Source organism: Nesoenas mayeri, assembly GCF_963082525.1.
Source record: "Nesoenas mayeri genome assembly, chromosome: 5".
Classification (NCBI taxonomy): Eukaryota; Metazoa; Chordata; class Aves; order Columbiformes; family Columbidae; genus Nesoenas; species Nesoenas mayeri.
Genome location: NC_137548.1, coordinates 56,782,943 through 56,807,633, shown reverse-complemented (window position 1 = coordinate 56,807,633; position 24,691 = coordinate 56,782,943). Strand labels below are relative to the sequence as shown.

The 24,691-nt window shown below is 39.5% G+C and overlaps 1 protein-coding gene across 1 annotated transcript in view; it reads right to left on the bottom strand.

The window, feature by feature from the left end:
- The window catches only part of TUB (TUB bipartite transcription factor), a gene marked incomplete at both ends in the record, with an annotated part of 67,726 nt that overhangs the window by 13,061 nt on the left and 29,974 nt on the right, over window positions 1–24,691 (bottom strand). Inside the window, 3 exons of the mRNA XM_080344573.1 lie at window positions 2,604–2,771; window positions 11,820–11,954; window positions 24,105–24,267. Coding sequence (XP_080200699.1) covers window positions 2,604–2,771; window positions 11,820–11,954; window positions 24,105–24,267 — 466 coding nt within the window. The remainder of the gene's footprint in view (window positions 1–2,603; window positions 2,772–11,819; window positions 11,955–24,104; window positions 24,268–24,691) is intronic.

The window sequence follows — 24,691 nt, the reverse complement described above, 5'->3', positions numbered from 1 at the left end:
AAAGCCTGTAGAACTCACTCATCATTAAACACACGCTCATTAATCACAAGCATTATTTCTTAACAAGGACAACCACGTTCTAGTCAAATATGCATGGGCAACAGAGATGATCCATCTCCTCAGCTGGCAGCTGTGCAATAAAGCCATACTTGCATATGCACAGACATCACCAGTTTATTTCTACTCACTATTTCACCACCAGTATCTTGGCAGTGAAAATTCTGTGCTAGCCTTAGAAAAGTCTGCACTTGACCTGTGGGGAACAACGCTTCAGAGACCTCCTGTTTTGTTTTTGAACCCAGAAATCAAATCTATTCCTCCTCTAAATCTCAAAACAGTTGTAATTTCAGGTGGCAAAGAAGAACTAAGGCCAAATTGCTCATTCCAAGTCTTTACAGAGACATATAGGAAACTGATAAATGTGAAGACTAAATGTTAGTTATTTGGTGTTAAAATTTATGGAAGTCTGGCTCTGTCCTAGTGACTCGTTTTCCAGAGAGGAACACTACATATTTAAGACTTCTCAAATACAAAGGATGAATATTTCCTGCAGGAAGAAAGTGATTCTAGTATGGCAATTTCCAACAGATGGTGAAATAAAATAAAACATTTGGCATTTTCTTGCAAGGGACATGTTCCTTTAATGCTCAGGTAGCCTATAACCTCCTGTCCTGTAGCAGAACTGGACTCGCTGGGGAAGCAGCGACACATGCTCTGAGAGGTTCTCTCCACAAAGCTGGTGTCAAAGAGCAGAATGGGAATAAGTTCAGGCTGTGCAAATCTGATGGGACTCAGCCTTTCCCACTGGGCCATTAAGCATTTACGTGTGTTCGTCTCCTCTTGCTCCTGTTCCACGCAAGAGGTGAACTGATGGGAGAACATTTGCAATTCTAAATGCTTTTCAGACCAATGAGGACAAGCCAGGAGGGACGTGCCACAAGCAGAGAAGTGGCAGTGGGAATCCACACAAGAATCCCCAGCTCTACATGAAGTTTTCCACGAACACTGGGATACTCAAAAATTTCTAACAAGCCTCCTCTGCTAGTATCAAGTGGCAAACCATACACGCATAGTAAAAACATTTAATGAAGATGCTGCTAGTTGCAGTCTTATCGTAACACTTTTCTTTGTGTCTCACAGAGCATAGCTCTGTTGTTTATAAAAATGAGTAAACCTCAGCATTCCCATTTTAAAAAAGTTATCCCTCCCAACTTGAAGCATACTAGTGGCCCACCCTTAGCAGTGTCTGTTCTGATCACGAGTATACTCAGACCTGCATAAAAAAAATTCTGATCATATATTTAAGAACATGAAGGAACAAAGCAAAATGAAAGCAAACCAAACCAAAGAAAAAAAACCCTCCAGCACCCACTGCTTCTTTTAAAAAATAAACAAAAAACTGGGGAGAATAAAAATATAATTTAACCTGGAAAAAACATCAAAAATAGAAAGGTCCCCCAGAGTACAAATCTGAGTTCTCTGACCTAATTTGAAAAGTCTGTTGATAGTCTTTAAGTCAATCAGCTTTAGTAAGTAGCGTGCCTGATGATTACATATTCTGAGCCTTGGTCTAAGGCAACACAATCACCACACAGATCAGAACTTATTAGTCATGCCAACATCCCTCCAACTGAAATGCCCAGGAAATACCACACTTGGAGAAAATCGGCCCATTTCAGCTGAAGTTGCTCACATCTGCAGAGTAACATCCCAGAAAAAAATGAATCTTAGTGAGAACGGCTCAGCAGACAAGAGGTGGGCATTTAAGTATGAATAGTCTATTCTAGATGAGTCAAGTTTGCACTTACATTTTGCTCTTTATACACAAAGGGTTTATTCTTAAAGCATCAGAGTACTCTTGGCTTGAGCCATCTTTGCTTCAAAAGCTCTACACTGAAGAAGAACAACTCCAAAGCAAATGCCTTGAGAAAAACCTTTGTGAGGATTTTAGGACTTCTTTTCCTTCCTGCGGTTAAGGTCTAATGAAAGAAGTAACAGTGCAGGAAGGAAGAGACAGATGCATGAATGTGTACATACACAATCTATCTCCCACATCATGCACGCCTCTAGAAAACAGAAAATGCCAGAACATTTGAGGACTATGCATGGGAAACACTGCAGAATACACAGTGCTGTAACTGTCACCTCTGCAAGCATGGACACACATTATGAAATCATGAACAACATGTAACTGACAACAAAACTAAAATTAATACTCTAGTCTGAATGTTGCTATTCTACACTCTTTTTTAACCTTCAAGTAAGTGATTTCCAGAGTTGTATAATATAAAAATATGAACAGATGGATGTGAGCATTAGCATCTGCCTGGTACCTAAACAGCAGCACTGCACTGCAGGTGGGAAAGCCACATCCCTGAGAGCCTGGGGTGTTCTTGTTCCTTGAGACAAGAAAGAACTTCATTTTCTTTACTTTTTTATTTATTTTCTTTTTTTTTAAGATAATAGAATATAGGCAAACAGGCTCTGAGGAGAAGGAAGAGTAACAATCTCTGCTTAGGCTAGGGCTGAGAGTGAGAATAGGAAAAGGAGTCAAGGCACATAAAGCAAGCAATGAGAACAGGAAGGCACCTTTTGCTACTTACCTTTTTTCTGCATTGCCGTTCTAAGATCTTGTTTGCTTTGCTGTTGTTGGCCACTGGCCACTTTCTCTCCATCATCTTCATCATGGCTAGACTGTCCAACAGTGAGAATCTGCACTTGACCTCCTATCTTCTGAACATCATCTTGAAAAGCGGCTGGGCCATCAATCCCTGTCAGACAACAGTAAAAGCCTTATTTGACTTTGTGTCAAGAAGTTACTGAAGAGAGAATTGCTTGCTCACAAAAAGCATCTTTTCTAAGAAGCAGAGATCAGAGGTTCACATTCAATAGCATTTCTGGACTTAAGACTAAACCAGCCTCCAAGGCAAACACCTTACTCCCCATGTACTGCCCTAGAGAATCTCCAGGGCATGATCAGGACTTCACTGTTGCCCTCTGCACCCCAAAGCACACCCATCCATGCACCAGAAACACTGAAAACTAACCAGAAAAAAAATTCACTAGGGAGGACCAGGAAAAAAGAAAAAAAGAACAAGTGCAGCTTTCATAAGGACACACAACTGGTCCAGAAAGAGCTAAGGCTGAGTCCAGCTTATGCCATATCCCCTAATACACAAGACTGCCACTAGGAACTGATGCTTCCACGTTTCAGATACCTGGAAAACTCACAAGTAGATGTAACAGTGGAAGAACAGCGGGTTAACAAGCCTAAATATGTCTAGTGACAGTTAAGCCATCACAGTGAAACTATGAAGAAGATAACACATATTCCCTGGAACCTCCATCCTCTGAGATGCTCAGGTCCCAACCAGGCACAGTCCTGGGCACCTGCTCTGAGCAGGGACGTGGGACTGGACAGTCCCAGGGGCACCTTCCAGCCTCAGCCATGCCGTGATTCTGTGGCTTCTGACGAGAGCCAGAAAGGAGCTATTTACCTCCTTATGGCTGTAAATCGCCTCTGAAGACAGAAAAGTGAAAACGTGGAGTGGGATGTGGTGTGTTCTTATCACAAGCTAACTTCATTTTTTTATTTTTTCTTCATGACAGCAAGTTAAAACATCAGATTGCAAATGGACTTCAGCACTTAGTTAAGACTTACTGCTGGTATGTATTACTAAATCAGCTATATAAAAATGCATCTTTGCACCAATAAAAAGGGTAATAATATAATGTACAGATATAGTAAATAACATAAACCTGTATACTGTTGCTGTTCTGAAATTTTTGCTAATAAGCAAGTAACGTTGTGAAGAACTAGCAAGAATTACAATGAGCTAGTTCAGTAAAAAAATATGGTGCTCCTCACAGCAAACAGAGCTGAATAAATCCTGTAAGAAGGAGCTGTAGGGATTGGGATTTTTTCAGACTGTGATCTGTAGCAGAAGTCTCCAAGAACACTATTTCAAGCTGCTTCGCCAGCAGCTGTCAACTTGCATTAAAAGACAACTGGATGATACACTCAGCATGCTTAACTGTGCTGTGCCACACGAGCTGCCACTGCGGTAGGAAGCACGAGGGGAAGGAGAGCGGTCGGAACCCTCCGCAACCGCAGCAGCACTGGCCGTGCAGCCACCTAACGAGATGCAGTCCAGCACTGCAGAAGTATTAAATTCATCGAGTTCAGGATCAGATGGAAATATTGACTCATCTGCACCACACAGACCCTTACTTATCTGGCAATTTCTGCACCAACTCTGTAAATTCTGATTTACTTACGGTAAAACCAACAACAAATAATGTGTCCATCCGACCTTGAAAGACTAAATAAAGTCCATGGAAATGTTCCTCTCATCTTGGAAGGATAAGAATTTCAGACAGGAGCTCTGTGTGATGCAGAATGAGCAGTATAATTTCCTACATTGCAGGTAGAACGTGGCAGTGAATAGAATTGCACTTTCTCAAGAGTTATCTCAGGATAAGCGCTTTGGCAAAGGTGCTCTGGAACAGACAGGCTGCTGCTCAGATTGACTGTGGTATTTTTAACAGTTTTAGCCATATTAACCATCATCATTAACTGGCTACCTAAAGTCAGGTTCTTACCTTAATAGTCTGAATTTCCAAAGTGCTAAGCATCATCTATTTAACAAGATGCACATGCCTCATGCATATCAATCTAACCCCTTATTAAGTTTTGGACGACACAAACCTGATTTTGAGAACTCATTTCAAAAGGAACAAAACACCTTAATTATTCTACTTCAAAGCAGACGCTGATCTGCAGCAAATGAAATGCCTCCGACAGCATCAGACGTTGCACCGAGGCTGCTTTTTTCTGACGCCTGCGGAACACCTGCGCTCGCATCCCGTGCCGCCAGGAACATCACGTATTATTAGGCACTAGGACAAAGGCTACACTGGCAGGTCACAATTTCAGAGAAGAAAAATCAATTTCAGTATTCCAAGGAGTGCACCGCTGGTAGAGTGTGTTATTAAGCATTATGAACGATTCCACTTGTGACCCCATTTAAGCGAATGGAAGACGTAGCCAGACAGAGAGGCAAAAATAAAGAACCTCTGCTGAATTGGAGTACTGTAGATGGCTCGTGGTAAATGCAGCATCAACTATTTAATATTTGTGTGTGTGCATGCATCTTTGTAGCTATATTTGCATGTGTAAAATGGTATTAAACGTGAGCATACATACACAATTCTCTTTTTCTATATCACGTGATATAAACGTGTCTTTGCAAGTCATAGTTTGGCAGCTTTATCATCACCTACCTAATGCCTGAAAAAACACTCCCAAGCTTGCATAATTGTGACACTCAGGCTGGATCTCTCCCCGTGTTCTCTCTTTCTTTGTCTCACTGAATCCTTTCCACCCACTTACTGGAAGGATGGTTCACTGTGCAAAGAACTAAACCATTCACTCTATAGTTACAAGTTTCCCAGTTTAAGGACAAGGTCATTTGGCAAAGCAGCTGAGCGGGCTGTGCCAAAAAGAAAGACTTTATTGCTACAGTCAGCATTTTCTACAACTTTTCCCAGAAGTCAGGTAAAAAAACCCAAACTGATGGAGATGTCCTTGAGTACCTGCCAACAAGAAAAGGAATTTTTGAGAGGCAGCTGTGAAGCGGGCAGGGAGGAAAGAGGAAAACTGAAACAACCCGCAGAACATCAGACCCTCAGTAAAGACCTTTCGTTAGACTTTGACATGGTCACATCTCAGATGACACCCAGGGATACCAGACATGAACACAAAGAGATAACAGAAGAAAATACAACAGAAAGCAGGCATTCACTGGCATTTCAATCCTATAAACTACTATTTATCAATGCCCATGTTCTGTTAGCACCTAAAATCTTCTAGCCAATATTTATAAATACAAAGAACCATGTTCTCAAAAATCTGTAATCTAAACTAGCTCACAGAATGTTTTTATAACCTGAATTCATCAAAATTCTAAGAAATTAAAAAGATATTAGGCAGACATGCACTTAACTTCAATCTCTCTCATGGGATTTTTAGATAGGGGTTATTTTATTTTGCTTTAAATACACAAAACGTTAACTATCTACACACAAAATTCACAAAATCCAAGTCTGGAATGCACAGCGAGAGGAAAAGTTGTGGAATAAAGAAAGAAGTGCTACTGAAGCCTTGGGAAAGTAATAAAGTGGAAAATTTTTGCTTAGTGTTTATGACTTCTGAGAAATAAATCTAAGCTTTCATGCATTTTATGATACCACATTATGCCTGTTTGAAACTCTGCCTCTAATGGATGGACCAACAACCCCAAATCCATTCAGCTTCCTCAGATTTAGCAATGACCATACATTTTGAGGATGTGAAGTCAAGACCTTGTTTCATTGCTCCAATCCAGCAATTAAGGGAAATCTCTTTAGAGAGGGTCACCAGGCATACTTTCCCCTGGCCTACAGCCCCAGCCGCTTGTTGCTGGACACTTTCCAACCCTCTTGATACATCCTACGGACAGATGCTAAAATGAATACAGACGAGCTATACCAGTTATACTAGGTGTAGCTACCAAATTTATTTCTGACAAACTAAGCAAGTACAGACTACATGCGTCGGAGGCTATCAATCCTGAAGTATATCCCTCCTTCTTGGATCTGTAGGATCTAGAGGTTGGTTTGGTGTGTGTTTGTTATTGGTTTTGTTTGGTTTTGTTCAGTTTGTTGTTTTTATTATTATTATTACTCATTTTTTTCCTGTTTATTTCGGGCTTTTATTTGTTTTTGTTTTGTTGGCATTTTAGTTGTTGTTTGGGTTTGTTTGTGTTGGGTTTTTGTTTCTCTTCTCTCTCTTCTCTTCTCTTCTCTTCTCTTCTCTTCTCTTCTCTTCTCTTCTCTTCTCTTCTCTTCTCTTCTCTTCTCTTCTCTTCTCTTCTCTTCTCTTCTCTCTCCCACAATGGCACTAGTAGAGCACTTTAAGTGCAGTTCTGGGTATCCATTTGAGCCTCATGCATTTTTATTTCAGCTTCACAGTCTTCAACATTATTTTGCAGAAAAGAAATACACTTTCTAACCCTATTTGCAAGTGGGGAACTAAGGGTATAGTCATGCTGAACACAAGGCTTAGATCAATCCGTTGAATAGTCCTGTCTAAACCCGGAATCTGTAATGGGTTTGAGCAGAAATTCCTTTCAAAACTGGACAGAAATGAAGCATTTCTAGTCAACCCATCAGAAAATTTCTCAAAGTCATCACAGTCTAATGACACTATAATATTAGAGCAGAATAAGAAAACTAAAGAGGATAGGCCAGAACCCTAATTTTTATTATTTCATCGCTCAAGAGATAATCAAGCAAGAGTATTTAAAACTTTCAGAGGGTGGAGGGGTAGGAGGAGAAGGTCAAATGCACACATTTTGCTCTGAAAAGGTTTTCAGCAAATGATATTTCCTCTTGGTTGTTTTACAAGAACTTCTAAGTACAGGAAAGAATGATTAACTGATAATTTACAGAAGGTCTTTACTGCACCTAGGACACCATGAAAAGGCAGATTTCTAAATTATTTGAAAATAACTGTTCTAATAAATTAAGAGTTTCTTCATAGAACATTTGCAAACTAAGGAAGTGAAAAAGAAGCTAAAAAGAAAAGTACATCAGAGAGAACTAACGGAGATTTGTGAGTGAATGGTAAACAAGATTACATATCAGGAAAGGAACATAGCACAGAAAACAAGTATTTCTGTCTTTGCTTTGCAAAATGCAGGATACAAAAATTCTTGGTCTTATTTTAAAAAGCATTTAAGACACAAATTCAATGCATGAAGTCAGACATATTGCTCACAGACCAAGTTTTAAGACTATGCTTAAGTCCTTTGCAGATCAGATCTGAAGAACTGATCAAGGTCCGGCAGGAGGGATCTGGAAGAGAAAATCTCAAGCCACATTTTCTGACCTCAGTTATATACAACAAGGGTTCTACAACAAGAACGCCCTTTCTCTCCAAACACGCTGACAGTGTTCCTTTGAAGAACTTGGCTTAAAGCAAACCCCGCTTCTGCTTTTATTGTCTGAAGTGATCTACATTTTAATTTAAAAAGACAAACCAACAGTTGATTATATTTTTGAAATCTGCATTTATCAAGTAGTGTGACGACTGAGGATAATAACATTTACTTCCAGAACAGTGGTACAAGAAAGCAGCATTGCACAAATCAATAAGTGAAAAAGGTTCTTTCTCAGAACAAGCGCTTAGGAAGCTCTAATAAAATTGCTAGAATGAAATATCGTGATATTCCATTAGATTGGCTATTAAGAAGAAATTCTTCATGGAAAGGGTTGTGAAGCAGTGGAACAGACTGCCCAGGGAAGTGGTGGAGTCACCATCCCTGGAGCTGTTTAAAATGTGTTTAGATGAGGTTCTTAGGGACATGGTTTAGTGCTAGAGTTAGGTTAGGTTAGGTTATGGTTGGATTCGATGATCTTGAAGGTCTCTTCACTGCAATGGTTCTATCATTTTCTGGAAATCTAAAACTCCATTGCTTTAATTATATGTGTGTGTATATATGTATCTCACTGTTGGGTGAAACTCTCCTCGAAAGGACTTTACTGAAAAATCAGAATGTTTAAAAAGGTGGAAAGCATTTCTTATGTCTATTTTTTGTCACTAAATAACCTTAACTATATTGTAGCTGTGAACACTTTTTCCCAGCGTATGCCTGTTCTCATGCAGGCTGCCATCCGCTGATACGGGCTCAAGCAACTGAAAAATCACAAAGGGATTTGTTTATAGGGAAAGGGGGCAAATAGAATTTTTTTTAGGAAAGGACCTCTCCAGGTTATTTAGTCCAAATTGCCGTCAAAAGAAAGATTATTGCTAACACCAGATCAGGTAACTAAAAGCAAATGCTTGAGCACCAAGCTCTAAATTCACCTTGATGAAATGTAGAAAAGCGCAGCAGGAAGCGTACTTTCATAAATCTCTATCCTGAGGAGGCCAAAATGACTTCTTCACAATCAGGTTCATGTGCTGCCAAAGCATAGCCTGAAAAGGCTGTCAGATCTGGAAATAACAGGACTTTTCTTGGTGGAAACTCACTCATTGTTCCTCCTACCCTTGCTCTTTAATGCACAGGGAAGCCGAGATAAATCAACTCTACATGAACTTCCCTCCCTCCGTCAGGAAGGAAGCGTTACCATGAGAAAAGATGCTTCTTATCCAGCAAATGGTGCTGCTTTCTTAGCCAGCCAGCATTAATGTAGTTGCTTGTTACATCTGAAAATGGGACAGGATGCACAAATCAAAACAGACAGACAGGCGTGAAAGAGAGAAAAGAAGGAGCAAAGCAAATCAAAACGTGCAGTAGCCATCCTGGCAGAAAGGGTGCTGGGTGTCAAAGCAGCTCGGCTGCTTTCTGACTGGCATAAAGACAGCAGGGAATACTCAACATCCTATATATGTTAAGTGTACAACATAAATGAAAAAATACCGGGAAGTTATCGTTTATTTGAACGTTTCAAGCACATCCAGATTCCCGATTTCAGTTGCAAAAATATTTATCTATATTGCCCATGACAGTGTGTGAACCAGTGCAGTTCAGAGCAGGGTTTTCCTAGAGTGTATTTACATGCTATGAGTACAAGAGTGCTAAGGGAAAAAACAAACCAAACCAAAACCAAACACAAACCCCCAACATCAGCTTTTCACAGAATGATTCCTGAATTTTCATATCAGACTTCACTTCGAATTAACTCACAGCTTTTCATGGTTTTCTGTTTTTTCTTTTAAAGGTTCCATTTTATCTTCCTGATTTGTTTTTGCCCCATTCATTGCACACAACCCAAAAAAGCACTTTGACATATTTACTAATTTCTTCACAAACCTACATCAGAGAAAAAACCCAATTGAATGAAAAACTCACGCCACTATGTACCTGTAATACTTTCGGGAATCTCAGTTTTTAAAGAATCACCAAAGTATTTGAGATCTGAACATGCTCTAGTTTTGTATTTGTAATACTATGCAGGGCACATACTTTTCATAGGTTTTTGCTGCATTTTCACTTATTTGCATTATTTTTCCATTGAACCATGCTGTGATCCTGTACACTAGGTTTACCAGCACCCTTAGTCACCCCTTACTAGCACCAAACATCAAACCAGAATTTGATCCACTATCCTCACTGCAAAGACAACATTTTGGGTGTTTTTCTCTTACTGAGTGTTATGGCAAACAATAAACTGTGAGACCAAGGCTTTCAGAAATACCAGTTTAATGAACTAAGCTACTACCAAATGTCATCAGTTTGCTGCATTTGCAGGCTCCGTCCCACAAAAATGACATTTCTTTTTGAAAATGGGCACAGTCTATGCTGGATACTGCCATTAAGAATACCAATAATAATCACAGATGTAGAAAAAATTGCTGAACACCGTACTACCCATCACAGAGTTACAAAATGCACTGACCCCTAATTTGAGAGGCTCAATCAGCTCTGTATGAGCAATTAGCCATATTCCTTTTCTTGCTTTATGTCAGCGTAACCTCATTAAACCTAATATTTCCCTTGCTTCTGTCTTTAGCACATTGTTCTGATCATCGTTTCATCATTCTTCGAGCCACTTAAAAAAAGCATTACACATCTAAGACCAGAGTATGATCATTACCCTACAGCTTCAAGAGCTATTCATGTATAATTCAATGATTTTTGCTCTGAATTAGCTTATTATTCATAGGATCTGGTCTGAAGATTCATTTTTTTCTTAAATCACAGAGAGCTTGGCTATTCTTAGAAACATAATGCTCACTATAGCTAAATACTAACAGAAACCTTTAAAATGCTATTTTAGCATGTAAAGTACATCCACCCCTCAGCATCCATCCTGCTCCTTTACAGGACATAAGAAGGTTACAGTCAGAGCAGAGCGGAGACAAAATCTGAAGCAATTGCAAAGCTAAAAGCATAACCTAAAACTTCCAAGATTTGGTCTAATTACCAATGAATGCCATAAAATGGTATAAAACCATATAACCATCATCCATTTTCATTAGATCTGAAGTTATTAGCAGATCCATTCAATATTATTATAAAATCTTTTATTAAGAAACACATTTACTCTTAAAAGTAACTGAAAAATCAATACAAGTTCCACTACAGGGTTCTACTACCACTTGCATTTTCTTCATTCTCTTTAAATAGATTTGAAAATTATTGGAAAGGTATTAATGTCATTAGTCATTCACCATCAAATAAAAAGAAACTCTATGTGGTACAAAAACCTCTCTCTTTTTGTGAGTGTGCATACATATATATAATTTGAATACCTCTAAAGTAGCTCATGTTACTTCTTCCATCTGGTCTATGTAGCTCAAACAGTAAATCTGATAATGGTAATGTCATTTCTCCCTACCCTTTTGTCATTATCAACGGTGTATTTTTTTGTCTACCTAATCTTATCCAAAGTCACTGCAGAAAATTTTTCATACAAACAGCTCCCATGTGTCAACCAGGCAGGACAGAGTAACCCTGAAGTAACAACTTGAAGAACCCCTTTGAGGATGTTACCTTGGTTTTGTTGAACTGATTTTCAAAATACCCATTTACTGGAACAAATACTCTCCTTTGAAAAGACTCAGCTTACAAATTTTAGCCCTTCTTCACTCCCCCAGGTTGCATATGCCAAGACAACACCAGGTCACTCACATTTTCTAATCTCATAAGAAATGACTTTTAGGCAATTTTCAGAAATTCAAATTAAAAAAAGACCAACCAAACAAACAACAAAATAACAAGAAGTATTTTGCAGTCAATTCAACATCTGACGTTCAGCCGCATGCAGCTAACCTTTGTGTTTCCCTTTTTTCTCCTTTCTGGTGCTGCCAGTCTGACAGCTCGCAGCTGCTCCCTTGGCTTTTTTAGTTGGTTTCGGAGCTTGGGCATCCACTACCACCTTTACATCTTCCTGTTCAGGCTCCTGCACTGCTCGAGAGGTTCGGGGTACCCCACCAAAAAGACAGAGAGAGAGAAGAGGGAAACAAAGGGAGAGAGACAAGAGAGAATGAATTGAGAACCCTGTGAAAGCACAAAAGAGTAAGCAGACATAGCAGAGTTTGGTATTTCAGACAATTCATGCAGAGAGGAGAGGCAAATAAAACAGAATTTGCAAGGCTACATTAAAGCTTCAAAGTGTTAGGTTAGCTGAGATGTATTTTCTAACTTTTTTCCTTCCTTCCAATAATATATCAGCTCCTAACTTTCAAAGTAACATCAGAAAATTAATATGTTGCTAAGCTATTGTAGGAAGCGCTTTTCCTCACAGCAAACCTCTGCCAGACTGATCTTTAACAGTGGCAGAATGAAGGCAAAAAAGTTTTATTTAGACTTTGTAGTGCCTATGCTTAAAGCTACATCCTAACACAGTAAACAAGGAATCATCAGAAGGTTATTTTCAAAACATATATTGCACAATTGTCTGTATCACAGTATGATGAGTAGAACGGCCATGCATTTTATGGTGAAACTATACCCAAGCTTAAATTAAAATCTCCACCCACTTTGTAATGTACACAAATTAATTCTTTAGAAGTCCCAACACAATATGCATGGCATAAACTGTGAACATCAGCATAATTCATGCAGTGCTAGCTGTTTTCAAAGCAAAAAGCAGCTTTATTGTTTTCTAAAAGCATGACACACTTTAAGGTCAATATTTCAATCTGTGAAAGCAACACACACAATAATTCTTTCTCCTGGCCAGGCCAAGCCTTGAAGTGAAATAACATTGAGTTGCATAAAAGCAACTACCTTTGTGAAATACATCAAGGAATCATCGAACTTCACATCTCAAACAACAGAACCTGTAAGAGGGCGCTAAGATAATTCAGTGCCAGCTGCTGGTCATCATTGATTGCCACAGATCTCTTCGTGCCCACCTACCTGCTCATCTCAGAGGGGTATCACCCTGGCACCTGGGGCCTCCCACCACCCCCTTCTTTTTCCCATAACTAAGATACTTTCTTTAAAAGGATAATCCATTAAGAAACCTTACCGGAAAGAACTGGTTGCCCATAAAATTACTTTCAAAATAACCCAACAAACTTCATAAACCCCCAAAAGACCAAATGATTCTCAATGACGTGGACTGCCAGTATCTTTTCTTTGAAGAGGGAAATTCTCCCTGGGCTTCTGGTCCATGAGGCAACTTTCCTGTTTATCAAATCCTTCATGCGCATGAATAGCAACAGAAACACCGAAGAGATTCTCAGAGGAGGAAGATTAAATGGATTTAGTGATATCTGTGTATACTGGAGCTTATAAACCCAAGGCTGCTCTCCCCAGCACGGCAGTCTGGTATGAATAGCTTTACATTCACAACACAATGAGCATCTCAGGCACTCAGTAAACACACGCTCTTTTTCTCATTATGCAAAGGAAGAGTTCAAGTTCCATAGAGAACACACATTAAATTATTAGAGGAGTGACTAAAAGCCCAAAGAAACAGCTTGTCACTACCCAGGTCCTCATTCCTGTCTTTTATCATACACTAATCACAAGATTGCAGTCCTTTTGCTGAGTGTAAAGGAGCACTGGAAATGAATAAGGAGTGAATGCATAGGACACCAGGGAAAGTGGCACATGAAAGGCAGTACACTGGTTCCTATTTCCACGGGCTTAGCAGCCTCGCACTAAGCAAGGAACCAAAAAGTCTTTGCCCCACAGTCTTTAAGTATGTGTAATTTGCCAAGCCAGCAATCTGTCCTATATTTGTAGCTCAGTTTCTCTTTAAATACTGGAGTGTCGTCTTTTAACTGTTTTAAATATGATAATCCCTGTTATAATTAAATTCAGTACTTTACAAATTACCTATATTAAATGACCAGACAGTTCTCTAAATCCTTTTAAATATGGCCATATTAATTGAATCAGATGAAGCAACATTTACTTGGTCCAAAGCAATGATTAACCAGCAAATGATGAAATGTTCTGACATTGTTAATCTTAAAAGTTAAAGACCTATCTTCACTACCTTGTCAGCCATCCTTTGATGTAACAAGTAAAAACCTGAAGCTTTTTGAATTACTTTTGTTTAATCACTTTCAGGAAGAGCTATCTGATTATAAGTACAGTGATGGATCTCCAAAGGACAGAGAAAGAAATATTTCCATGGCTTTACTCTGTAAGGCAGAGAACAATATTTCAGTCCAGTAGCCTTTTTGAGCATAGACCATCACTGCTCTTTGTGGTAAACAGGACTTTCCGATGTTAGTGACGGAGGCTGAAAAACAAGATTTAAACCATAAATGTGCAGATACTGCAGCTGGGTTCATGCAAGGAATTGGCACAACATTTCCTGTTTCTAAAGGACGCTTTTATGAGCTTTAACATTACATTTAAAGCACTACCTCTAAAATAAATACAAATCAAATCCCAAAATACCATCTCCACCACAAAACCCCACCATCTTATTCTTAGCTATTAACAATTCAGCAAATAGCAGACCTCAGCGAAGGCTCATCCGCTCAGTAATGTTTTCCCTTGTGACTGCGGTTACCAAAGACATTACGTAGTTGTGCTACTGACTGTACGAATTCAGTTCAGGACAGCCCTGAGTGCCAGAGTCTTGGCTATATGCTTGCACAGGACAAGGATGGGTCTTCTCCTGCCCGTAGGCACTAACCTCCCCAGACACCCTCGTGTAGGTGCTGCCTGCTGACGTGTGGAGGGCGTGAAGTTCACGCAGCACAGCAGTTCTGTCCACTGGGCCCCTCCAGACTTTGGTCCATGGGCTGTCTGCTGAAGCCTGCCAACCCACAGAGACATCTGTGGACCTGCCTTGCTCAGTGGGTCCAACAGATTTATCATAAAATCATTTTGGTTTGAAGAGACCCGTAAGATCATTGAGTCCAACCATAACTTAACTCTGCCACTAAACCATGTCCCTAAGATCCTCATCTAAATGCCTTTTAAACACCTCTAGGCATGGTGACTCCACCACTTCCCTGGGCAGCCTGTTCCAATGCCTGACAACACTTTCCATTAAGAATTTCTTCCTAATATCCAATCTAAACCTCCCCTGGTGCAACCTGAGGCCATTTCCTCCTGTCCTATCACTTGCTACTTGGGAGAAGAGACCAACACCCTCCATGCTACAACCTCCTTTCAGGTAGTTGTAGAAAGTGGTACAAATTTAGATGTGGAGCAAAGTTTAAAAAAAAGTGTTCTCTTTCCAGTGCTTTCTCCTGCCCTGGGAAGCTGTAAGAACAACCATTTCTAACACCGTCTGTACTGACTCGGAATCTGGTCATCAGCACATGGAGCTTTGAACTTCTCGAACCAGCACCTCCCCCAGTCTGTCTTTGTGCAGATGAAGGGGTAATTGAGCACTTTGTGGAGGCAACAGCTATCCTCAAACATGTCATCAGGGAATCAGAAGTCCTCCCCTCTCCCCTCTGCTACATCTTCGGATCACTGAGTAACAGTCTGACAAGAACTTCCCTTCTCAGTAGGATGAGAACCTTGAGGCAAACTAACCTGGTTTATCTGCAGACTCTGGATAGCCCCATAAAATAATTTACGGTTCTCTGCAGGAAAGCCTGAATATGGAAAATGAGATAAACTGGACTCCCTAGATAACGTTCACTGATATTACGATATGATTATGTCCTTAGTTGGACATTAAAAAGTTCAAAGCAATGACAGTGGTACCACAGGACAAATATAACAAGCACCTTAAATATACAGTGATGGAGTTTCAAAGACTGTCACTCAAAAATACATTAAAAGAAACACAAGAACAAATTTAGGCAACTTTTAAAATCGCTATTGGTAGTTATCTTAACCAATAGGAGACTACACTTGAAAAATCTAGCCCAATATTCCATGTGCCCCACTCCTGATTATTAAAATTGTCACTTAAAAAAAAAACAACAAACAAACACAGATTTTCCTTTTCTATTAGAATTTTTTGTACTATAATTCAAATAGACAAGACAAAAATGGAGGAGCATGTGTTGTGGTAAGACAGAATTCCAAACAGCAAATAACACTGGACTCTCAGATCTGGGTCTCACGCTCATTTGCATTCATAAGTTGTAAGAAAGAGTTTTGAGAAAAATGACAAGCTTTTAAATAAAACAGTGACATGACTTTAATTTTAGTGTTATTCATCCCTGTTCATTAAATCAAGTACTGACTACTAACCTCAATACAGTATTGTAAAAAAATACTTTTGGGGAGACAGAAAGGAGCACAGATTGTGATAATAATTCAGGATCTGAGCTGAAAAGGTATCACAAGGTGAGTGCAGAAGGACCTGCGCCAAAGCAGAGAGGGGCAGTGTCCTGGCTTTGCCTTGCATGGCCATGGGCCAAGTGCTGGAAGTAGGGAAGAGAATCCTCTCCTATGAACCTGTCCTGCGCTGGACACCGCTGCACGTTACGGGGATGAAGCTACAACGCACAATCAAACAAAAGGATAATTTGTAAGTAAGTAATTTGCCTCTGTGATGCAGACAACACAGAACCGGAAAAAAATACTGAAAGACAGTTATCCACACATATTTCAGTGAACGAATGTGCAAAGCGTGTTTTTCCATTTGGCCTTCATGATCAGATGTTCGCACAGAAAATTAGTTTCAAAGTAGCACGCAATGAAAATGCAGATTTTTTTTCTATTTGCATAACCATTTGTATTTATAAGAGTGCTTGCACACTTGTGGTCTTAGAGGAAGAAACAAACAAACAAATCTATGAATCATAACTTAGCAATCCCTGCCACATAAAAAGCCCATGTGCTAAAACAAGTGGTTTTGATCAGTACATTTTAAGAATGAAGTGAGTGAAAAAAAATCACACAAAAAGATTTTTTTAATGGATACATTAAGAATTTGTGCAGTTTGTCTGGAAAACACCTTAAGTAGAAAGAGACTGAACCAGACAATGTGGTATGTGATGCAAATCATTAACTCAGCTGTATAAGGCAAATATTAATTCCATTTACCAACATTCTCTCAGCAGTAAAAGTGAAATCCCGAATGAGTATCACGCAAACAAAGACAAACTACAGTTCAGTCGGGGTGTTCCTTAACAAACCAATGCAAATTGGTTGTCCTTACTGTTGCCTGTGATGCCCTTGTGTTTCGCCACAAAAATAGCTTCCTATTTTACTTTGTAAAGTTCTAGCCTTAGTGCATCCTGCTGCTTATTTGTGCTGTTGTTCATTATTACTTTATTTGATTAACTTAGATTCTGAACTGGTCTAGCATTTCTACAGCCACTTAGAAGGCATAGGATTCTGTCATAGACAGTCAGAAGATGGGCAAAGCCAGTCTATTTTCCAATACGATGAAATATTTTTATTAGTTTTATATAGACAATAAAATTAATTAAATACAAGGGCCTGAATTATGGGAAGGACTGTGGTATGTCAGGTACTATTTGATCACATACAAGGATTTGATTTCTGCTTCAAAATGCTTATAATCAAAGGCAGTACTCCTGGAACTAATAACTTACAGTCAGATTCCAGATTCCCAAAAAACTAAATTGCCCATAAATTCCCTGTGGCTCCTTGCAGGTTACACATCTAACATTGGTGTGTTGATTGTGCTGATTTTACAAAGGTGAAGACTCGTAAGTGAAACTGAATGTGAAGAGGCTGAGAAAAAAAGGAACAAGTGTACATGGTGCTGCTTAAGGACATTATCAAAAGCTCATTGCTATAAGGAGATTTCCTCAGAAATAACAAAAGAAGGAATTAAACAAAAGATTCTTCTTAACCCCCAGATATCTGCTGTCTGCCCCTGGGGAGGGGGAAAGAAAAGGAAGCATGTGAAATGGAGAGTTAATAGCAATCAATTATACTCTTTGGGAAAGCAGACAATTAATAAGGAAAGCTAAAAATATCCATGAAAAACCTCTGCCAGGAAGATTAAGGACAGTAAGAAATGACATAATTATTTTGTGTATCGGGGCTCTGAGGGCACGAGTGGGCTTTAATTGCCCTGACGAGCCTCCCTGGGGGCTTCTACCCACTCCCTCCGATGCTGTGGGTGCTGTGCCTCCTGAGATGACCCCGTCACCACGCCTGGGCAGCTCATCCGCTCCATGGACCCCTCCTCTGTGCATCACAGCCTTGTCTCCTGGCCTCGCTCCATCCTTTGCCATGTCTGGGACCGCTGAGGATCCCAACAGCAGTGGCCAGCTCTGCCCACCATGCCTGGAGCTGGTGAGATGGTGCCACATCTGCTGGGGTCACCCTCACCTCCTGGCCCCTGCTGCTCCCTGACACCGCGATTGTCAGAGCACAGAAGATAATGGCTAGTTGTGAAGTGGTAACTGAAAGTAAATATACTTTAAGTGGAACCTGAAAGCAAGGAGAAAGGTGTTTTTCAAGCAATTGTGAGCAATTGCCTCTAAACCGCCTTCTCAAACCTTCCAGCACCAAGAACAAAACCACCTCTAAACCACTTGCTACCCACTGCTCTCTGATCCTTGCTGCCAGGTTAGTTTGTTTATTTTGGAAATGTTCTGGTGCAGCAAGGACTGCTGATAAATCAAGAAGATGCTTTAAAGGATGAAGGCAAAGAGACTGCGTCTGAAAGGGAGATGTCAGAATATATGCTTATTGGAAGTTAAGTATTTTGCCCACGTGATACTTGGAGTGCTGCCTGATCTCTCAGTATTAGTAGTCTTGAGCACAGAACATTCCTTGCTGTCTTCAAAAAATAAACTAATACCTTGTCATTTCAAGGTCACTGGAAAGCAGGGATGACAAGACTCTCTTCTGATGAACATGCAAATGTATGTTTTTTTAAATTAATGGTTAACTGATGTCGTCTTATAAAGCTGACAGCTCGACAGTCATCAGAAAATTCTCTCTCATCATTCATGGCACAGGAGCAGAATGACACATCAAATTTAACAACCCAGAGCTATGACTTGTCATCAGAAGTTTGTTCAACACACCACATGGCCATTACATCTAGATGAGCTGCCAAATGTCAAAGGAAAGTAAGAAAGTAATTTTGTCTTTTTACACATGGTTAGTCTAAATCTCTAAATTGGAAGTTGCCATGTAAATTGCTCTGAGAGCATCTAATTGAAAACATTTTTAATTTCAAGTCTTAAAAAAAAAATAAAGCCACAGCTGCAACTAAGTATGGTAATATTAATGAAAGCATATCTGGCACTCATTCAAAATCACTTCCTTCCTCAGTGCTGTGAAAAGAAAAATTGGTCCCCAATGGAAATTCAACATTTTCACAGAAGTAAAATTACTCTTCTCCGTAAAAATGGGCTTTCATCATTTGCATTAAATGTAATTAAATAATGTAATTAAATTGTTGCAGTAACTAGTGTATCTCTGCATGCTACTTGGCTCCAGGAACGCTCAGCTTGTGTTTGCGAGCCAGACTGAAAAGAACCGTACTCATAGCAGAATTTTGCAATGTCATATCAGGCTAAAATGTTTGTTCAGGTTTTCAAAAAACTTCACAAAACAAGTGGTGTAGAGATACATGAAAACAGAGCAGCAGATGTGACTGTGAGGCATTACAAAATGGCAAGCAAAATTTAATAAAAACTTTAAACAAACAGGTAGCAATATGTCTTTATGAAGGATGCTGAATCAAAAATAAATAAGAACACAAGAAAGACAAAGCCATTTGTAAGTGATCTCTGCTACACAGAAGGATTTAATTTATCCCAGTGAATAAATTACTTCGCTGTCTTTTATATACCATGTAAAGTTAATAGCAATACAAAATGTTGTTAATGGTTCTTATTTTGCTATTTATAATGAGGAAATAGTGATGAAGTTGTATTTGGTACTGCAAGAGAAAGAGGCATTTATAATATTAACAACTGGAGCCAAAAATCATGGAAGTTAATGGAAGGATAGCTATTGCTTGAAATAGCAAGCAGATAATTTATGGTCCAACCTACAATCCCAAAACTATATTAATACCTCAATTTCAGTGGGGAAAAAAATGAAAAAAGAAAATAAAAGGGACTTTGCATTCATCATTTTACATGAATACTTTCTATTACCTCCATATACTCAACTTTGTCCTGGACTTATCGAGAAATGCTGCCATGAAACGATTTCTACTACTGTGCCCATGTTTCTAGATGCACAGATTATAAAACAAGAGGTTCTGTTCCCATAAAATATATCTCTATAATCCTCTCCAAGTAACAACAGCAATTTCCTGCATGCTTGGTCCTACCTTATGTACAGATGCTGACAGGCAAGTACTGCGTTACTGCTGGCTAATACTTGAGCTCAGACTAACCCCTCATGGACCAGAGTGCCAAGGATTCATTTTATCTCAGGTTGGCCTGTTCAATCTAATTCACGTCAGTTCCCACAGGTAACTCAAATACTTTTGTTGTTATTAATTAATTATGCATTATGCCAACAACCAAAAGGTTTTTAAAAGATATACTGCACACATGTCAATTAAAAGCTACAGGATCTGAAAACTTTTACCTACAGGTGACACATGGGCAGGAACTAAGAAATGGTCTGTCTGGAGACCTGGGCGTGCTGAATTCTGCAGAGCCTCTTCCTCGGTGGAAGGGCACCCATCTCCTTGAAAGTCTCACAGCATCCAGGGAATTACTAGTGACACTTGCAGGGAACAGAGATACCACTTCATCCTACCAACATGTCACCTCACTGCTTTGAAGGTACCCAGGAAAAAGTGTGGTGATCCTGGCAATACTTCTTACTCTGTGGGGACAGGCTTTCAGCAGAGCCATTTTGTTGTTAATTAAACTAACTAAAAGAAACTCAGAAGAGCCCTGTACCTGCTCAGTTTCATGCTGAATTAAACTGGTCCCAGCATCTTCAAACCTGAGCAACACAACAGCAGGAAAGCCACATCTGTATTATCCCCTCTGTGAGCGGCCCCAGCTGAGCCCAGTCACAGCCCTTAGTTAATATCCCTCTATCCTACCTCATCTTGCGCTTCCCTTTGGCTCCAAGCTAGATGAAGCAAAACACCCGTGCAGCCAGATAATGAGCAGCAATCACCCTGCAGAGGTCCCAGAGCAGCCAAGGGCTCCTTTACGTGGAAAAACTTATGATCGGCTTAACTAGTGAAATATGCTGTTCCACTATATCTACCTACAAATAGCTCACCAGGCCGACATTCTATTCCAGAATAAAAGTGACTTTGACTTTTCACTCCACACTCTGATAATTATTCTGGAATGAAATGAGTTTTTATTCTAGAGTAGAGTTGCCCATCAGGGAACCATTGCAGCACAGATAACTGCATCAGAATAAGCTATGGCAGTATATGAAAGAAAATTTGCCATTTTAGAAAGCCTCACGTCTCAGAACTGCTGAGATGTTATCTCTGACCTACTTTGCTCAAAGTACCACAGAGATATCTCCACACAGGCGTCCAATTATTTGTTGAAATCAACAAGTACTTTTGTGCTACACAGAATTAGCACAAGGGAAAAAAGAAAGAGAGTAGAGGAGGATGATAGGTATAAAGAAGTGTTCTTTCTGTAGCCTTTGCAGTACAGGAATTGATTTCACAACCATGCTCCTCCAAGCAATGTAGTTCATTCAGCAGACCATCAACTCCCATCAAAGAGTCATTCTTAGCTTAAAATCAGCATGCCCGTAACAGAAACAAGTGAACGGAAAAGAGCAGAACAGTTCTTTAGAAACAGCCCAGATGTCTCATGCATCCAACACTCCCACATACAAATGTTTGCACTGAAGGGGAAAAAAAAGTGCCAACCCTGAAGCTGAATACCACTGTTAAAAATGGCCATCAAAACCCAGCTACAGACCATGAAAACAGGGTAACCAAAGACACCACGCACATTCCCAGAGAAGACCACACCAAAAAAAAAGACACTTCTGGAGTTCTTACAAGATTTTCAAAAGCAACGTTCCTAACAAAGAATTTTACAAGGCAATAAAACACTTTACTAGGTAATTAAATTGTCCTCATTTGGCTTTGCTAACTGCACAGTTTATTACAAGGACAGCTGTCCCCAGGGATTAACAAACTCTGGGTTCAATATGAGAAACATTACCATATTTATTTGCTTTTCTGCAACCTAATGAAATCTTGAGAGGGTTTGAGAGGCAAATTTAGAACAAACTGATCTAAGGAGAACAAAGTAGTAAGTATTCCAGTAAACAGTGTGGTATAGCCTTACAGGAAGGGTCACTTTTACCTTAAGAGCACAGTTAATCTTAAGGCAGAAAGTCCACTCTGGTCCAAACTGTTGCAAAATTTAGCTCAGTTAGTGCAGATATGAAATTTGCTACCATTTATGGGACAATAATGTCTGTTTCTCTGATCTGTGGAAATTAAAATCTTGTTCAACTGACAATATAGAAGGTTTAGTATGTAATGGCACCTCTCTACCATAAGATACTCTTTCTTAGATAAGTTCTGCACCTTTGATAAGCTACTGAGTGAAAGCAAAAAGAAAGAAAAATGGTTTTTTCTGATTAATTTTTCTTTTAAAAATTATGCTGAATCAAATTCTTCAGTCAGACTGGAAAGCAATCTAGTTTCATCTTTAAAATTTTCTATCCAGACCCTGAGAAAATGACAGTAAAGAAGGAGAGATATTACTAATGCTTTTAATATTTATTAGAAAATCACAATTAAAAGAATACCAATAGAAAAAACAATTCTCCATCAGAAATCACTTAAGGTAGCCTATCTGCTTGCAGAAGCAAGATAAAAAAGGTCTGTCATTAATGAAGCCTTAGCATTTAATCAATGCAATTTCCAGTTTCTAAAAATAAATTCAGTAGCTGTAACCACACAAAAAAATTCCACCAGTTGCAAACTGGGGGCAGAGACTCTGAAACCTGCATTTCTTGCAGCATGATTAGTTAGTCCAGTAAATATCTGCCATCACCTTGTAGACAGATGTGACCACCAATTAGTGAAATTATAGGGCAGACAAAAAGTATCGCGTGTGCATCATACTTCACAGAGAACTGAATGATGAATAAGATTTTGTCTGTTTGTTTAAGAGTAGGACACTGGTTGGTTTAGGGTTTTGTTTTTTCCAGAGGTAGATTCACAAAGGCATCTTAGGTTTTGGGTTTTAGACATTAAATGTTAAGTACTCAGCCACTGAGTAGCATTTCCAACCTGAAAACAGCCAACTGCATTCTAGTGCCAGTAGATTTCAGGTCATGTCCTCCACTCCCTTTTCCTCCTTGTGATAATTCTGTGTAGCACATATCCATCAATACTCAGGGAATTAAGCCTTTTGCTATTGAGGCTTATGAATCCCTTATAAATCAAATTTGACTTAACGATCTGTGTGACAAGAAAATGTAAAAATCTCTGTTCTCTAAAACTCTTGGAGGTGTTAGCAGCCTGGAACGAGACCTACAAGAGACCATATTGAACAAGGGTTACCCAAGCTTCCCTCTTGGAAATCCTGAGGAAAAGTATACACCTACCCTCATTAGGGGGCCAACAAGCACGGACCATAAGACCACAGAACTAAGTAATGGCTGTTTTCCTTAGCATTTATTTCCGATGATTAAATTATTTGAAGTCTAACCATACAGAAATGGTATTGTAATTTTTTCCCTATGGCTGTGGTATCTGAAGTGCCTCTGTCCCTTCCGGATTCTGTCATCTTTAATAAGAAAGTGCAGGCCACATCGTACAAGCTTGAAATGTTCTTCTGTAACTAATCACCGATTTAAATGAATCCTGCAGAAAAACCGTATCTTTGAAGATATTATACTCAAACTTAGCTGAAATTAGTTAACAGATTTCAAATTTATTATTAAGACCGTCAGGCTTAAGCAAAATTATGTGCAGACTAACAGATTGGAACAGTATAAGCTTTACTTCAGTAGGAACCAAGGCTGAAGACCTTAACTATTCACAGCAGAAGGAACAAGCCACTCTGGCTTCCCCACAGCACTGAGCTGGCAGCCAGTTACCTTTCTCCCTCATGCTAGGCTAGCATTGCATGTTCTGATGTTTTTATCCCCAAACACAAGTGAACAATATCAATTATTTACTAAAAAATCCAAAACAACCACCTTTGTTCTCATTAGCATAATTTAACATAGAGACCATCATACTATAACATGCAATAGATCATATTCATATACCATGATATATGGTGCTGCTGTTGCTGTTAAGATACGACTCAACCAATGGCGCCTGTTCTTCTGAATGTTTCGTTCTGCGTGTTCTTGTGCGACTGTCCACATTGGACTGAACCATTAATGGCTCCTGGCGCTTTTTTTTCTGCTTCTGTTCCAGCAATGCTCGCTGAGGAAAAGACAAAGAAAAGCATCTGTTACTGGACTCCAAACAGTAGCAATCTATGATGAAAAACAATGGATATCTTCACACCTCCAGTTTTCCAGTGGCAGCAGTTGGCATGTGGGATATTGGAATATTGGGTTATAGGAAATCTTTCCAAAAAAGCACAACCAACCCACTGCTAAAACACCTTCTGCCGAAAACAGCAAATAATTAAAATAGATCTTTCTGAGCTGTCTACCAGCTGTCAGAGCTTGCTTGGAAATAACTCCTGGGAAAACAACAGTGTGAGAGAACAGGCTGTGAAGCAATGGGAGGGTATGCAGAGGCAAGAGGCACGGATGCCAATTTAAGTTTCTGTAAATTAAAAGCAGGTAATCTGTAAACTAGAATCAAGTTATAATGCTGGACATGAGCCTAATTTAACAAC